Source organism: Phasianus colchicus, chromosome 25 (genome assembly GCF_987193195.1).
Source record: "Phasianus colchicus chromosome 25, bPhaCol1.hap1.1, whole genome shotgun sequence".
In the NCBI taxonomy this organism is placed as follows: Eukaryota; Metazoa; Chordata; class Aves; order Galliformes; family Phasianidae; genus Phasianus; species Phasianus colchicus.
Genome location: NC_143460.1, coordinates 2,461,392 through 2,477,484, shown reverse-complemented (window position 1 = coordinate 2,477,484; position 16,093 = coordinate 2,461,392). Strand labels below are relative to the sequence as shown.

At 44.7% G+C, this 16,093-nt stretch overlaps 2 protein-coding genes across 4 annotated transcripts in view; one reads left to right on the top strand and one right to left on the bottom strand.

The window, feature by feature from the left end:
• The window catches only part of MAGI3 (membrane associated guanylate kinase, WW and PDZ domain containing 3), a 51,951-nt gene extending 47,690 nt beyond the window's left edge, over nucleotides 1–4,261 (top strand). For 2 of the 3 annotated variants that reach the window (XM_031605708.2, XM_090124791.1), the window contains one exon: nucleotides 1,052–4,261. In XM_031605708.2, the coding sequence (XP_031461568.2) occupies nucleotides 1,052–2,106 (1,055 nt within the window). In that variant the 3' untranslated portion in view covers nucleotides 2,107–4,261. Of the gene's footprint in view, nucleotides 1–498; nucleotides 589–1,051 lie in introns of all 3 variants that reach the window. The other variant, XM_031605709.2, reaches the window with a different exon arrangement.
• An 86-nt stretch (nucleotides 4,262–4,347) lies between these two features.
• PHTF1 (putative homeodomain transcription factor 1) lies at nucleotides 4,348–16,023 on the bottom strand. Its single transcript, XM_031605710.2, has 18 exons — nucleotides 15,906–16,023; nucleotides 15,785–15,841; nucleotides 15,632–15,701; nucleotides 15,287–15,445; nucleotides 13,739–13,898; nucleotides 12,828–12,953; nucleotides 11,962–12,121; nucleotides 10,792–10,965; nucleotides 10,634–10,711; nucleotides 9,840–10,049; nucleotides 9,342–9,470; nucleotides 8,739–9,011; nucleotides 8,132–8,263; nucleotides 7,923–8,009; nucleotides 7,091–7,246; nucleotides 6,591–6,686; nucleotides 5,766–5,891; nucleotides 4,348–5,553 (listed from the first exon to the last, which is right to left on the bottom strand). The coding sequence occupies exons 1-18, from the start codon at nucleotides 15,948–15,950 to the stop codon at nucleotides 5,533–5,535; spliced, it is 2,259 nt and encodes a 752-aa protein (XP_031461570.2). The 5' UTR covers nucleotides 15,951–16,023; the 3' UTR covers nucleotides 4,348–5,532.
• Between the last annotated feature and the right edge of the window lie 70 nt (nucleotides 16,024–16,093).

The window sequence follows — 16,093 nt, the reverse complement described above, 5'->3', positions numbered from 1 at the left end:
GTTAACGGTGAAAGTTAAGTAGAGTCCTCTGTGTTCGGATGAGCTTCTGTTGGTTCTCTTTAAAATCAGCATTTAAAGTTGGTTTCGAAGAAGAGAGGAGCCATTGTGAGGTCACCTCCAGCTCTCTCCTTACGAACAGCTATTTATGCTTGGTATCATTTCAGCAATGATAAATAGTGTTTATTGTGCACCAAGAGGACAGCACAACAGCTATCTGGAACCACTCCTGGCTCTCTTGTTCATAGAAATTTCCTAAATCTGACACAGAATCATAGAAATGGCAGAAGGGATCTCCAGAGGCCATCTGGTCCAGCCCTCTGCCAACAGCAGGGCCTGAGATAAGGTCAAGCAGCGTAGATAAGATCAGCAGCTGTAGGGAAGGGAATGGTTTTGCTGCCTCTCGCCCTGCTGTTAATCATACATTTCTGATTGAAATCTTGCTTGCTGTACTCTGTGATTTTGGTATGTAGTTCTGGGCTTTTTCTCTTCCTCCTTCAGGTTTGGCTCCTTCCAGTTTGTGTCCCTACGTGAAACCTGAGCAGCATTAAGGGCTTTCAGTGCTTTTCTTGGGTTTTCCTTAAAGACTTGGTAAATCTGCATGTCTTGTGTTTCATCTCTTTCTATTATTAAAGTGCAAAGCTATGAATAACCTTAACTTCTCGTTGTTTTCAGTTTTCTTTTAGAAAAAAGTTTCAGTTCATTTGATTTTCCTTTAACAATGTAGGTCAGGAACTAATTTTGCAGTTTGGCTGCACTGGCTCTAAAATGTGCTGATCCAAGACCACGTCAGTCCCGCAGAGATCACGTCAGCATTCTGAGCAGAAGCTTTTTCCAAAATCATTTCCTTATGATTGCTGTAGGCTGTAGAACAATGAAATATGAAGCACTGACTAAATAAGACTTTAAAATTATGGCACTACGTGATCTTTGTAAAATGGAAGATTTCACGTAACAGCCTGGTGTACCTCAATAGTGTGAATGCTTATAGAATGTTTAGTGATCGTTTTTTTCCTCTAATAACTTAGTGAAATCTCTCCCTGTTCACTTGCAGGTGATTGGGATAGTTACAGTCCATCTTCGTCAAATGTAATATATGAAGAACAGTCACCATTATCCTCATCTTCACATTCTGCTTCCCCATCTGAAATGTGTTATTTACCAGTACCAGGAGAAGCTTTAAGGAAAGTTCAGCTGTCTGAGAAACTGGAACAAGCAAAGAACACTGTGCCTGAAAAGATAAGCACTTTAACTGAAAACCAGTTTGAGATGAAGCCTCCGTCTTCTCCCCGGAGAACAAAGAACAGATGGGATCTTCCCTCCAGTACTGGCTTTGAAGTCACAAAAGGTATTTTGGAATTAGGGACCAGAAGAGACAGATCTGCGAGCCCAGAAAAATTCGGGGCAGCCGAAGGAAACCATCTCACAGGATTGCACAGCCCTAGAAAGAGTGATGCTGATCAAACCCACAGCAATCTCCCACGTAAACCCACAGAAACAGGAATGAACAGAAAACAGTATTCCAGTGGAGATCAAGGCATGTCTGCCAGCCCGCAGAAGCATCTCAGTAAGGGATGCGTGGAAGTGGTAGGCAGGCTGCAGGAGCATCACGACAGAACTGGTGGTGATAAGATGACTGCCGAGCAGCTGAGAGGTGGAAATGGTAAAACAGGAGTATTGAGGAAAGACGCCAAGCAGAAGGTTTCTGGAAAGAAGGAATTGTGGTTTTCAGAGAGAAAATACGCGACGCTAGATGAGGGCAGATTTCCGTTCAGTGACTCCAGGAGAAACAGAGCTGAAGATGAAAAAACAAGGAAGTCAAACTCGGGAGAACCAGGTTCCAGCAGATTCAAAACTTCAAGTCTTTCTGATATTCCACTGCTCTCCATGGAGAAACTGAGAAGGCTGGAAGCACAGGAGACAGATGTTCTGAACAGCCAACGTGGAGACGGACACATGGAGCTGCCTGATGAAACCAAAGATGATGGAATTCCCAAATCTGAAAGCAGTTCTCCAGTCAAGAAAACACCAATAACTCCAGGACCTTGGAGGGTTCCAAGTGCGTGCAAAGTCACCAAAACTGTGTGTGAGGCTGAGAAACGGGTCTGACCGATGCTTTTTTTTTTAGAATGAATTAACCAAGTTTCTAATAACGATCATTCAAAAGCATTGTTTCTTATCACAAAGTTATCATATTTTTCCAAAACTGGTTAGAGGCTGGAAAGCATTTGATTCGTTCTGAAATGATCCGAGCTGCATGAAGGACCTTTTGGATTGCTGCCATGAACTCCTCCATCCGCTGCTGTCCCCTCGTCCTTTGGAAGGCGGTGTTCTGCTGCTCTCAACATTGCACTGCTGTGGCTTCCTCAGCTCGTATTGTGAGTTTCTGAACAAAATTATTTAATGCCTATATTGCCAATGTGATCATGACTCACTTCTTGTTCTTGTGCCAAGTTATCTACTGTATCCAGTCAGTCTGATTCTTTTATGTATTCCAGTCACGGAAAAGTCCAGGTTTTGTTGGAAATGGGTGTTTTCTCCAGAGCATGTTGCATGTTTACATAAGGAAATGCTCATCTTCCTCCTGGTTCAGTGAGGAAGGAGATGGGTGAGTCGGTTCTATCGATTCCAGAGCAGCAAATGAGCCACTGATGCTGTTCCAATTGAGCTTTTTCGTAAATTTTTTATACCTAATATAAAACCATGTAGATAAAAATTATATTTGACATAATCGATGTTTTGTAATTTTGCTTTTTATGAACACAACAAAATTGCTTTCTTCTCTCAATTTGTGAGGATGCTTACAGTAACTGCTGGCAAACATCAGTCCAGGAACAGAAAGTTCTGGTTCCTTTTGAATAGCATCATTCCTTTGGTTCACTTGTGGCACGATGTCCTCCTGGATTGTCAGCATAACCGTGGAGTTTGCATTTGTGTTCAGCCTCATTCGGGTTCTGCATACTGAAAAGTCCCATCTTTTATTATTTATTGCTGCTTGATAATTGGATTTGCTCTCCCTCTGTAGAGCTAAGAATTGATCCATAGGACAGAACCAACTACCACATTAACTTCTTAAATGAAGTTCCTGCCTGTGTGTATGAGAAGTGTCCCGTATGTTATTTTAAATGTGTGACCTAAGAGTGCAGAATATTAGGATATATGGGGTACACGAGTCCTAATTTCTATTCCTTGGGTTATAGTACAGATTTTGAAGTCCTGCTGGGGAATGTTACAAGCAGAACCCACTGCCACCTCAGATCTATAGCTGTAAGTCAGCAGAATGCATAAAGCCATGTGGTTTGTATCTGTGATTGTGGTGGTAATTTCCTGACATGGCAGGTCTTTAATTAGTGCAGAAGAGAAGGTGGTAAAAGCTCATCAGCCCGGTGTACAGAAGGAAAAAGAGGTGCAGAAGGTCAAGCATTACTTACATTAAAATACAAACGAGTGATTTGCTGTTTGAAATTGAAGATCTTGTTTTGGCTTTGATACATGTAATGGTTTTTTAAACCTAATGAAGCACGGTGAATCAGTTCTGATGGAAGAGTTCTTTCCAAGTACAGATGCCCAAACAGCTTTTGGAAGAAACACTCTGAAAATGAAACAGGCTTTAAAGCAGATCTGAACTGTGCTCTGCTGCTTCACGTTGGGTGATCCATCGATTTGCTGTGCAGCATAACATTACCAAACGCTCCACGCTATGGAGTATGACTGTGAAAATATTTAATACTTTGCAGTTAGCCTATGTAGATATTAACCGTGTACTCTTAACAAGAGAATCTGGTTTGTGTTGAGTTGTATGGACTTGCCCTAACCACCGAGTGCAGTAACAAACCCAGAAGTGTAGTACAGAGATGAATTAGCACCGCTGAAATGAACTCCCTGACAACTACCCCCATATTTTTTCTATCAATGTGACCTGATTTAGTGTCTGACCTGTGTGTGATTTCTCCTCCCATAGAACTCATATCTCTACTTACTGTATCGGATGACTTAGCAACGTGGCCTTGGGATGCTAAGCAATGTACGGATGTACTGGGTGTAAATGTTTATATATTGTACAGCACCTTTATACATACTTCTGAGGTTCTGACTAGAGAGAGACCTGTAAATCGCTCATTATTTTTTATATAGATATTAAAAAGAAACTCTAGTTCATGGCCTGCTGGTTCTGCACTGTATGAAATAGATTCTTTGTTAATGTCCAGTGGTATAATGCTTCAACCCACAAACATAATACTCTTCTGGAAAACAAATGCAGTTTTTTATTGCAAGTTTCCTTGGCTTCCTGCTCAGATAACAAATGTTCAACAAAGGTGATAAAGTCATGAAGTCATGTAGAAACAGCTGTTGATGAAGAAATACTTGTACTGTAGGTTTATTTGTACATTTTGATAATACAAAGTTGTCATTTTCTTTTCCATCTTTCAACTTTTCCTTACAGAAAATAGCTATAAACAGTTTACTACCAAAATTTCTTATGCCATCTCGCTCCTTACGTAACAGAATGAAGGTAGCAGAAGGTCAGATTTTGCTTTTCTTCATTACTGATACAACAGTCAGCAAAACTTAAGGAAAGTGCAAGTTTAGCAGATGTCTTTACAACTTTTCTTTCTTTCCTATGCTGTTTCTAAACACAAATCTGTTTTTAAGTGAGGAAGTCTCTCTCTGTCATCTTCCACTGCCGTGATTACCACAACAGGAACTCTTCCTTAAGTATTCCAGTGTAAGGCACTATTGCAGTGCAGAGCTGCAGCAGCTTCTCAAAACACCAAATTCAGCTGTCATGGGAAGAACTTACAGCAGGATGCCCTGTACATGGCACACTATTACCTGCCCATTGATTAAACACTGAGGGTCAGAGGGAACAACCATAGCGAAGTAGTTTTTAGCTGACAGATGTTTTACCTCTATTTGTGCTGTCAGTGTTTGTTCTGTGCAGCTGCTGTCACTGCATCCTGCAGCAGCAGCCAGAAGTACAACGAAATGCTGAGAAAAGTGCTCTTCAGCACGTTCACATTAATGCCTCATCACCATCATCTGAGCAGAGCTCTGAAGGTGGATACACAAAGCCCAGTGTAGCTCCAGTGCTGTTTGAAAATGATGCGAACAACACCTGGAGGACTAATTTGTTATGTTATTGCACAAGACTGATTTTTAGAGAACAAGGCACCTGCAGCAACCACCTGTGTCACTCCAGTACAAGCTCTAGCATGGCTTTTGTAGTGATTGATGCTCCACAGTCTGTGCATGCAGTTCCTGCTATCTTCAGTGCGAACTACTACCAGTATTTGGCTCAATTTATTCTGCTTCACATGTGCATGCCATGGGATGACTTCATAAATTGGACCAATTTATTCTGTATGTCACAGAACAGTAAAGCAGAGGGACAGCTTTCAGTGCATACCTTGAGGCTCTGTTAAGAAACTGCAGTGACAGAGCTCTGTAGTGTGAGAGCAGCCCTGCTTTGTGTCCAAGCCCTACGTCTCTGCTCTGTCCTCCTGCTGGAGAGGGCTGTGCTGATGGTCGGTCAGTTCATGGTTTAATTTTCCATAACTGAAAAGAGATTCTGAGAATAAGTATTGATCTAAAAGTAGAACTGAAGTGCTTTTCATCTACAGGTAAGGCTCATCCATCACTCATCCTGTACTGAGTCCTAATTGTAAAGTGTGAATTCCCTCTGGGGGGAATTAAGAGTGGCACAAAAGCAACATCCCACCCTCTCTTCCCTCCACGATGTCTCTTTTCCACAGGGGAGTTATACTTACTCTAATATTGAATCCCAGCAGATCACTTATAACACCCGAGACAGCAGAGAGTATTACAACACGTGTTATGTTGTAGATTAATGGGTTCATGGTCAGCCCATACAGCCTGAATGGTGTGTCCAATTCCTGTCGTGGAATAAAAAGGGAAAAGAACAAAAAACAAATCCCACAGTAGATTTAGTCCATAGCAGAAGTAATTGTCTGCCCTTTAACTTAATGCTGGCTCTCTGGCACACCCTAACTGTGCACTGCTTCTGTATCACTAGTTAAGTGTACATACAGAAATTCTATGCATTCCAAGCCTCTGCTCAAAGATGTTTTCTAACAGCCATCCAGAATCTGAAAAGTCCCCTTTTTATACTGGCTGGGTGGCAAAAACTTAATGCAACAGACTGTAAAATTATAATAGTGTTTAATAGTTATATGATATGTGGCTTTTCTTATATATGGCTTTGAGACTATGCTCCTTCTTTTCCAAATGCCTGATCTCCCACTGCCAACAAAAAGCTTCCACATTGGAGCTGCTGAAGAAAAAGGAGATTCAATTTAATGAGGCACTCTGTGCTCATCATACCAGCCTGTCCTTTCACTCATGTAAATCACACTAAGCCCCTATTAATTGTTTGTAGCATAATTAGCTGCACCAGTCTTGTGTTAGTAGATCTAATTCCACTGCTATCAAAGCACAGAAAAAAAATCCCTTTGTAAAAACTGATTTATCTAATCAAAAGACACTATAAATGGGAAGAGCAAAACCCACAGTCACTGTATCCACTGCCTGCATGAAGTTGAGCAATTTGATGTCTTTAGGGAGACGCACTTTACCTTTAGCAGCTTTGTAGATAGTTTCAAAACATTGTTAACTAGAGACAGCTGTTCTTTCTTGTTGGGTTTCTTCTCCATCTTTAGATATAAGTTTATCTGTGACAGACATTGCAGACTGGATGTTAACATTCCAGCATTATTTCTCAACCAATTTCTATCTGAGGGCAGTTACAGTAATTGTTGCAATTTGTTGTCACTCCTAAAGAAGTGATACATCTACAGGTGACTTCAGCAGTCATATATCATTCTTTTTTTGTTTTACATGGCTGATGTGTTAACCCAAAGCCAGAAATAATTCAGAATTTGAATATAAATGTTTCCCTCCTTGTCCCTCCTTGCTGAGCTGCATTACTTTATTACAGTGCAGCACAAATGTTGTTTCTAGATTTTAAAATTTGATTTTGGTATTTACGAACCTGGTTTGAAATGCAATAGTTAAATCCAAACAACAACAACAATAAAAAAGGTTTAAAGCCAAAAGAACAAGCAAATGGAGTTACCTGCTCAGTAAGCAAGATGGAAATATTACTGTATTTCTTGTTGGTTTCAGAGCCCAAGGATGCGAGGCGCAGTAAAAAGAGAAGAAGTGCTGCCTCCCAGATTAAGAACTCCCAGTTGTAAGCTGCATTCAGAAATGTTTTGTGACCCTTCAGGACCTGTTTTGGGAAGAATGAAAATCAGTCAGTCCCAACAAATATACAAAAACCTTGCCTGTACAGCTCTTCAGAACAGCTATCCATGTTCTATAGCAACACTTTTGTCCTTGAAGTGTAATTCATTCATGCAGCAGGTTAAAGTACAAAGCCTTGTTTATAACACCTAGAATTTGTTCATTTTCTTTCTGATGAGAAAAGAAAGTGTTAACCTGCAGGTTTTTTCTCTTTCCTCCCTTTATCCAATTGGCTGGTAGGTAAATGTCTTTCCCTTCACATGTGCTTGTTCTGCTGGCAGTGTTAAACCACTCATTCTGCCTTTCCTAGGAGTAGATGTACACCTCAGGTCTATTTGAGCAGGGATGGGATTGCCATTCCTTCCTCCAGTGACTGTGGCTTGCAGAAGCAATCCCAGCAGTGAGTCAGTATCTGCTCTCACATACTGACAGCAGATACTGCCCTCACCACTGCACCATCAGAACTTCCCTAAATACAGTAATGGATCTCTTGTTAAAGCAACCAATGCATAGCTCCAATACTATTCGCTGTGACAGAAGGTTTAGAGAAGGACTAAAAGGTGTTATAAACAGTTATTGAGTTGTTCTTTCAATAACAGGTTAAAGAGGCTGCTGCACTCAGCTCTCTTAAATAAAGCACTCTGGGAACATTCGAGTCTTACCTGGGCACAGCATATGAAAGCAATTGAAAGAGCCAGTAAGAAGATGGATGACACAACAACATCCACAGAGCGCTGCGGGCCTCGCCTCTGCAGGAACAAAGACAGCACTGGGTCTAAGGGTTGGATCAGGTCTGTAGAGGTGCATACCCAGAAGCTTTGCTTATGCTGACTGTAATAACCAACTGCATCCACCCTGGGTCAGAACTCACCTTTAGATAGGAACGAAGAGATAACCAGATCTTAATGTTTTCCACCTTCTTGAGTCTGAAGTGAGGAATTTCGTATTTCCTGGCTTTCCGAGCCGATGTGATGTGACTGAAAAGCTTGGCAAACAAAAACCTCTGCAGATTATAAACAAAAAACATACACACACAAATGTAAATGAGTCTAAAAAAGAAACAGCACTGCTTGGAACCGCTCAGTGGTAATGGGTAACAGCTCAGCTTATGGCATCCTGGGAAGGCCCAACTGCAGGCCCACACTGCGCAGCCCTACAGGTGCTACTCCTGTGCAGAGCCAGAGCTGCTGCTGCTGTGCAGAAGGAGCCACAAAGCTCTTGCTATACCAGTAAATGACACAGTGCTTTTTAGCATGCAGCCCCTAGAACCAGTTTGACAGAGCTGACTGCAATGCAGCCAGCTATCTAATTCTCTTCCTCAGAACAAGACAGCTAAGTAGGCTTCTTCCTAAATAGGAAGCATATTGACAGGTTTACGGCTGATTAATACAGGTCTAACCAGACTCATCTACTTAAGCTGGTACAATTCCTGCTCCAGGGCTTGTGAGGCATTTTAGCTTTGATGCATTTAAACATACCTGTTTGTATGTTCTCTCAGCAACACACATCATAAAGAAAAACATCCAGGTCAAGCAAAGCCGTTCAAGGAAGTTGATTGTAGACAAAACAATGACAGGGATGCTAACAGGTGCTCCACAGAAGATGTGCAAAAGCTCCTTCAGAGAAATGGAGCACAAATGCTCCATGTTATCAGTGTGAAAGAGTCTGTAGAGGAATGGTAGGAACGCTAATCCGATGGTGATGACATTTCCCAACATCTGATACCCCACTCCCTGCTGGTAGGCATTAACCTGGCAAGCAGGAACAAAAACGTCACCATCAGTTGGGCTTTTCATATGGTGCTATGGCTGCATTCAATCAAGCACTCAGTTCCCCCTCCCCTCAAAGGACATAGCCTAAAACAATTCCACTCATTTCGGCCCCAACTAAACAAAACAGACTCAACAGTCTTCAACAAGACCTGCTAAAGTTTTGTTTGTGCAATTCTTACATACATTTGGGACAGTTACATTTGCAGCTGGGGGAGGAGCTGGTTTTATACTGCACACAGTATTTGCAGGTGTAGCTGCTTACAGTTTTGGTTGTTTTTCAGAAGTTGCAATGCTTTACAGCTCTCTTACTCTGCTCATGATGATCCCACTGATCTCCAGCACAGACATGTCCACCTTCTTACAGTCATTCCCTTCCCAGATCAGTGCGCTCACTTTTGCAGATTCTGGACTCGTATTCTGTAGCCACAGCAAATGGTTCTAACAAAGAGAAAAGAATGGGCACATAATGCATTTCTGCCCCTCTACTAAATAATACCTTTTCCTATAAAGTATTTTGATTGAAAGGAGATTCCAAATTTGTCTTTGGGATTAGCAGTGGTCTCGACAATAGTGGGAGAGTTGTTCATGGATTCTGTTTAGATCGTTCCACTCTTCTGTGTGATGAGCACAGCTGTCAGAATGGGCTCATCAGCAATAGGCTCCTTGCTTACATTATACCCCCAGCACTCAGCTGTGTCTTCTGTTTCATTTGGGCAGGATGTTGGGAAGGGAGAGAGCTGCATGAACTGCAGAGCAAGAAAAAAATCTTTCACAGTGTTCTCAATTGCAGCACACAAATCAACAAACCTGCTGAAAAACATCTTCCTTTAGGTCCCTCCTGCTGCCTTTCAAGGTCTCCTCCTCGCTGTCACTGGTGCAGGATGAGCGGCACTCTGGCCCATGCAGCAGATCATCCCAAAGCATGTCTTCTGTCTCAGAGTCGTGCCGTGTGCTCTCAGAGTCTCTCCGGGTTACACTGCAGCTCCGGGACCCCACACTCATGCATGACCTCGAGTCCTTTGAAATCAAATAAAACTTACACAGAACAGCCCCAATTTGCATACCACCCTCACAGCAATCAGTGAAATGAGCTTCCATGGGGCAGCTGGGAACTGACAGCCCCCAGTACAGACTGAGGTGGGAGCCTTTAAAGTCAACGTTAGCAAAGGTTTCTGTGCACAGTATTTCTACATGGGAAGTCCTATAGATAGTGTTGGTTCTCCACCTCCACCATTCTCAACATTTCAAAATAAACATTGACTCATTCATTCTAATGCAAAGGTTTTCTGGCTTCATTTCAAAGAATCAGAAATTTTGAGCATGAAGGCCACAATCCAGCACTGCCTCCTAAAATGCAAGTCTTTAAGATATGCAGTTAGAAGCAGCTTGGACCATGCTGTGCTGCCAATGAGTGATTTTCTGTTAAACAGAATAGAATGCTTACAATTGTGAATAAAGTCCACAAAGCTGCAAATGGGCAGGGTCACACATTCATGAAAATGATGAAGTACTATCATTGAATAATAAACCATTCTGATGGGAGAGACACACCTGTGCTGGTCAGAGTCAGCAAAGAGTGTCTCTTGAACTTACGACCATACCTGATTATATAATGTGGATTCAAGTTCAGATTCTGCAACGCTGTCAGAATCTCTGACACCTTTGAGGGCTTGCTTGACCTGCCATAAACAAAGGAAAAATAGACCATGATCCATAGCAGAAAATTGTGTGGAAAACAACATCAGTTCAATGTGAGTACCTGTGAGACAGCCTGGTTAAGAGAAACAGGACGCTGCTTTTTCTTCTCTTCGTAGCTGTTGTCACTGGAAGCCCCTTCTACATGCTGCCATAACAAGATCCTTTCTGCCACTGCTTCAGCATCTTCCTCGCTTGAAAGCTCATCAGATACACCATCTCTGTTGGTGCAATCATCCTAGAAATAAAGCAGTCAGAATAGGACAAAAGTACCAACAAACTATCTGCATCAAACCAAAGGTTCCAGGCTAGTGCTGCAACTGTACACAGTAACCTAATTACTGCAAAAGCCAGCAGGTAATGTCCACAGAACACACAGAAACAGAACCCAACACAGCCTCACAGATATGAATTTCAACTCACTGCCCCCAGCCCTGCCCTACCATAGGGATAATGAGAGCAAACCTTCTGTTGGAGTTGGGGCAGGGACAGCAGCAGGGAAGAAGGAGAGGCAGAGAGAGCTCTTATAGCAACCTTAAGCCCAGAAACAAACGTGTCCACAAACTGGTCCAGAGCAGAGCTGTAACCATGAGATGTCCGTGTACACCCAGCTGTTCCTCTCCAAATGCATAGAGAGGAGCTGGGATGGCACAGTACTGCAGTGTTCTGCACACATTTATGTTCTTCATATGAGAGTTACTTACCACCTTATCCAGAGGAGCCTCAAAAGTGACTCCACAGAACTTTCCATGTTAGAGCTTTAAGTGGGGATCACAGCACCTTAAATCGGTCCACTCTTTCTTTTCCTACCTCCAACCCCCAGGCTTGCCATGCAAACGTTTTACAGAAATCACAAATTTAGTAGTTACTAAAAAAGTAATTACTTCTTTTTAATCATTATCATTATTCCTTAACTGAGCAGCTATTGGTCACAAGTTTCTGTAGCTAAATAAGGACTCTGGTAAAAAAGAAGTTTTCCACAGTGTGTGTGTAACTCCTCTGATTATTGTAATAGACAGAGGAAAAGGTGCTTACAGGGAAGGATTAGCACCATGGTAACAGTTCAGTCCAGAGGTAGAAAGGTTTTTTTAGGTTTCCTACATGCAAGCAGAGTTGTAAAGAAAGAGAGCAGCGTGGATTAGAACCATCCTTACAATTAATATCAACAGACCTTTGAGTACACACAGAATACACTGAAATTTGCCACTTAAAATGGATCTTTATGGGATGGTACCTGATGGCTCTTCTCCACATCAGAAAGTTTATGTTTCTCTTTGAAGTGCAGCAGCCTGTGCTCAGACCTGGCATGTCTGTGCTTAACACCATTATTCACAGCGCTCACACCATGTTCTGTCTCAGTTCCTTTCTCAGCCACCAACTTTGTGTTTTTGACCCTGGATAAGGAAATAAAATCACATCTTTGCATCAGAGAAAAGCTTTTAGGAAAATCATAGAATGGCCTGGGTTGAAAAGGACCACAACCCCCTGCTATGTGCAGGGTCACCAACCAGCAGCCCAGGCTGCCCAGAGCCACATCCAGCCTGGCCTTGAATGCCTGCAGGGATGGGGCATCCACAACCTCCTTGGGCAACAACCTGTTTCAGTGCACCACCACCTTCTGGGTGAAAACTTCCTCCTAAAATCTAATCTAAACCGCCTCTATCTCAGTTTAAAACCATTCCCCCTTGTCCTATTGCTATCCACTCATGTAAACAGCCATTTCCCCTCCTGTTTATACGCTCCCTTCAAGCACTGGAAGGCCACAATGAGGTCTCCCCAGAGCCTTCTTTTCTCCAACCTAAACAATCCCAGTTCCCTCAATCTTTCCTCACAGGAGAGGTGCTCCAGCCCTCTGATCATCTTAGTGGCCCTCCTCTGGACCCGGTCTAAGAGCTCCACATCCTTCCTAACATCAAGGTCCCTCACGAAGGGCATTTGCTATGAGAATACAGGGCTGCCTCTTGCTGGCAGCTCTCCATGGCCTGATTCTGGCAGAGCTTGGGGACATCAGTGACAGTATGACTCCGTCTTCATTTTCCAAATATCAAATAGCTCATGCAGTGTGGTTACAAACACACAAAGCTGGGGCAGATCGCTCACCTCCTCCGGAAGAGAATGCCAAACAAACTGGAGAGCGTGGATGCGGATTCCACCTGCTGTTCTGTGCTGGCTCTGTCAGGAGGAGACCAACTGTTCCCATCAACACCCACAGGTTTGCGTAATTTCCTGATTAGAAAGAATAAAAGGAGAATTTGTATCACAGCGTAGTTTTAGGTCTGTGTTAAAAGATCTCCTACAGGAGCTATTTCACAGGAGCCGTGCCGACAGAAGGCATGTTTCTAAATAGAATAACTTGCACTGACAGAAATTACATATGCATTCATAGGACATCAGTACCATCAGGAAGGGAACTGAAAAGCATCCAGCAAACAAAATCTAGATTGTTTTTTCCATAAGAAATCTAATGGAAGCAGAAATCTAACCACATCCCTCTTTCTGTGCCCCAATACATTCCATCAGCATTTGCATTGAGACACCTAACAGTTAAATACCTCATAGCTGACCTGTAACATCTCCTATGGGAGCAAAGACAACTGCCAACAGTGACTGCACTGCAGCCATACCCTTCAGTCATTTGCCCTGTCTCAATACACACCAGCAATTGGGGGCAGTTAGCACCGAAGCAGGACACCAACTTGTTATGCAGAATCCTGAGGATGGTTTTTTATACAGAACGCCCTCCTCTAGCCAAGGAGAAAACCTCTATTAAAGAGCCACCTTAGGAAGAGAAGGGCCAACTGCTCACTGAAGCAGACCTACCCCAGCCTGGGATCCTTATTGCTTTTGTGTTCATTATGAGAAGACGATTCACAAGACAGAAAACACTCATTCTCACATTTATGGGTAAATGCTATTCACATCTAAACAGAAGACATTTACCCACTAACTTCCACCATGAGCAATTCACCGTATGCTCCGATCCCAACAAATGAACCCATTACCTCTCTCACCTCCTCCTCCTGCTGAGGCCGTTGTTTCCTGATGTTCTGTTCATCTGGGTGGACACTATTTGGCAGTGAACAGTTCCCATCAGTAACATAAGGCACATCGGTCCCATGACTTCACTTGCATTCACAACAGGCACCACGAAATACAATATAACTGCTATGACTGAAAAGGAGAAAAACTTATCAAAGGCAGAAATTAGCAGCGTGGCTTCATTTCTGGTTATTTTTCACTCTGCTTTCTAATTTCAGCCAAAATTAGTGTCACACATCTCGTTAGGTCTTGCTCATTCTACAAAGCAGCCTTCTCAAAACAGGAAGAGAAAGCACAAAGAAGGAAATTGAAAATACGTCTGAAATAAATGTGGGTGCTCTGAAATGTGTTCCATGAAGGACCAACTCATCACTTCTGGTAGATGAGGTTCCACATCTGTTCACAACAGCACAGTGACACAAAGTGGGTTGATATGAGAGGTCTGAGCTGCGAATCTCTGCACTGTATCAGAAGGGCTCCTGAACACTTCTTCAATGGTGGCAAACAGAAACGCAACTATGGGACAAACACTGGACAAAGTTACCAAACAGAGAGGGGTGCCTTGTTACAACGTGAGCAAAATTCAAAGCTCTGCTCATCTTGGTGATCACTGCCTTCCAGTGCCCTCCTGCATATGGTACTGAAGTGCCATCACAGCTCACACTGGCTGCAATGCTGGGGAAGTCCTTGAGAGCAGCCCTGCAAAGAAGGACCTGGGGGTCCTGATGGGAGGAAAAGCTGAACATGAGCCAGCAGTGTGTGATTACAGCTCGGAAAGCAAATGGGATCCTGGGCTCCATCAGAAGAGGGGTGGCCAGCAGGGACAGGGAGGTGATTGTTCCTCTCTGCTCTGCTCTTGTGAGGCCCCATCTGCAGCACTGCGTCCAGGTCTGGAGCCCCCAGTACAAGAAAGACACAGAGCTGTTGGAGAGGGTCCAGAGGAGCCACAAAGATGATCAGGGGGCTGCAGCACCTCCCTACAAAGACAGGCTGAGGGAGCTGGGCTTTTTCAGCCTGGAGAAAAGAAGGCTGTGGGGTGAATCATTGCAGCCTTCAGTACCTAAAGGGAGCCTACAAACAGGAGGGGAATCAACTCTTTGAAATGGCAGATAACAGCAGGACAAGGGGAAATGGTTTGAAGTTGAGGGAGGGAAGATTTAGGTTGGATGTCAGGGGGAAGTTCTTTACAGAGAGAGTGGTGAGGTGCTGGAACAGCTGCCCAGAGAGGCTGTGGATGCCCCGTCCATCCCTGGAGGTGTTCAAGGCCAGGTTGGATGGGGCCCTGGGCAGCCTGGGCTGGTATGAAATGGGGAGGTTGGTAGCCCTGCATGAGGCAGGGGGTTGGAACTTCATGATCCTTGAGGTCCTTCCAACCCTGGCCATTCTGTGCTTCTGGGAAGGATGGCAGGGGCTGAGCGTGGCACAGACAAAAGGATTTCAGGCAGCATCCTCAGCCTTTCTATTACAGCCTATGAAAGAACAGGACGTTGCTGTAGGAAAAAAGAGCTGCTGCTGCTTACCTTGCATAACGTAGAGCACCAGGAGCCACGTGAAAATGCGCTGGGACGTAACCTGGATCCACCACTGACTGAACAGCGGGAAGAACACAACCCTCACGATTCCCTTCCGAGTTAACGACGTCCAAGGGATCTCGGGCTTCGCTTTGGCAAACGTAGAACCTCAAAGCAGACACAAAGCGCTCCGTGCCGGCGAACCGCAACGGCTCCCCTTCGGGCCGCTTCCCCGCCGGCCGAAGCCAACCGCCGCAGCCCTGAGGCGCCGTCCCGCCCCGCCCGCCCTTATCGCGCCCGGCTCCCGCCGCGCCGCCCCGCCCGCGCTCCCCGTGGGGCCCCGCCGCCCCGCACCTCGGATCAGATCCACGTCGATCAGATCGGCCTGGATGTGCCCTTTCCTTTTCGGCTTGCTCTTGAAGCCCTACAAAGCCGAGAACAAAAGGGCCGTGAGCCGCGCGGGCCGCAGCGCAGCGCCGGGAGGGGGGGGGGCGGGAAAAACGTTACCTTCATCTCCGTCTGCTCGATCGCCTTCTCCCATATCTGCTGATCGTAGGCCCCGACCTGAGGGGGAGGAGGCTGAGCGCTCGGCCGGGCCCGCGCCCGCCCCGCCCCGCAGCGCCCTCACCTTCTTCTGGTACCAGGAGATCGCGTCCCGCCCGCGGGCAGCCATGCGGCTCCGGCGCCTCAGCGCAGCCCGGCCCGCCTCAGCCCGGCTCGGTTCCGCCCGCCCAGCCCAGCCCAGCCCAGCCCGCTCCCCCCGGAGCCGCAGTAACCGCCCGCCGCCCCGCCCCGCATTAAAGACGCGTCCAAACG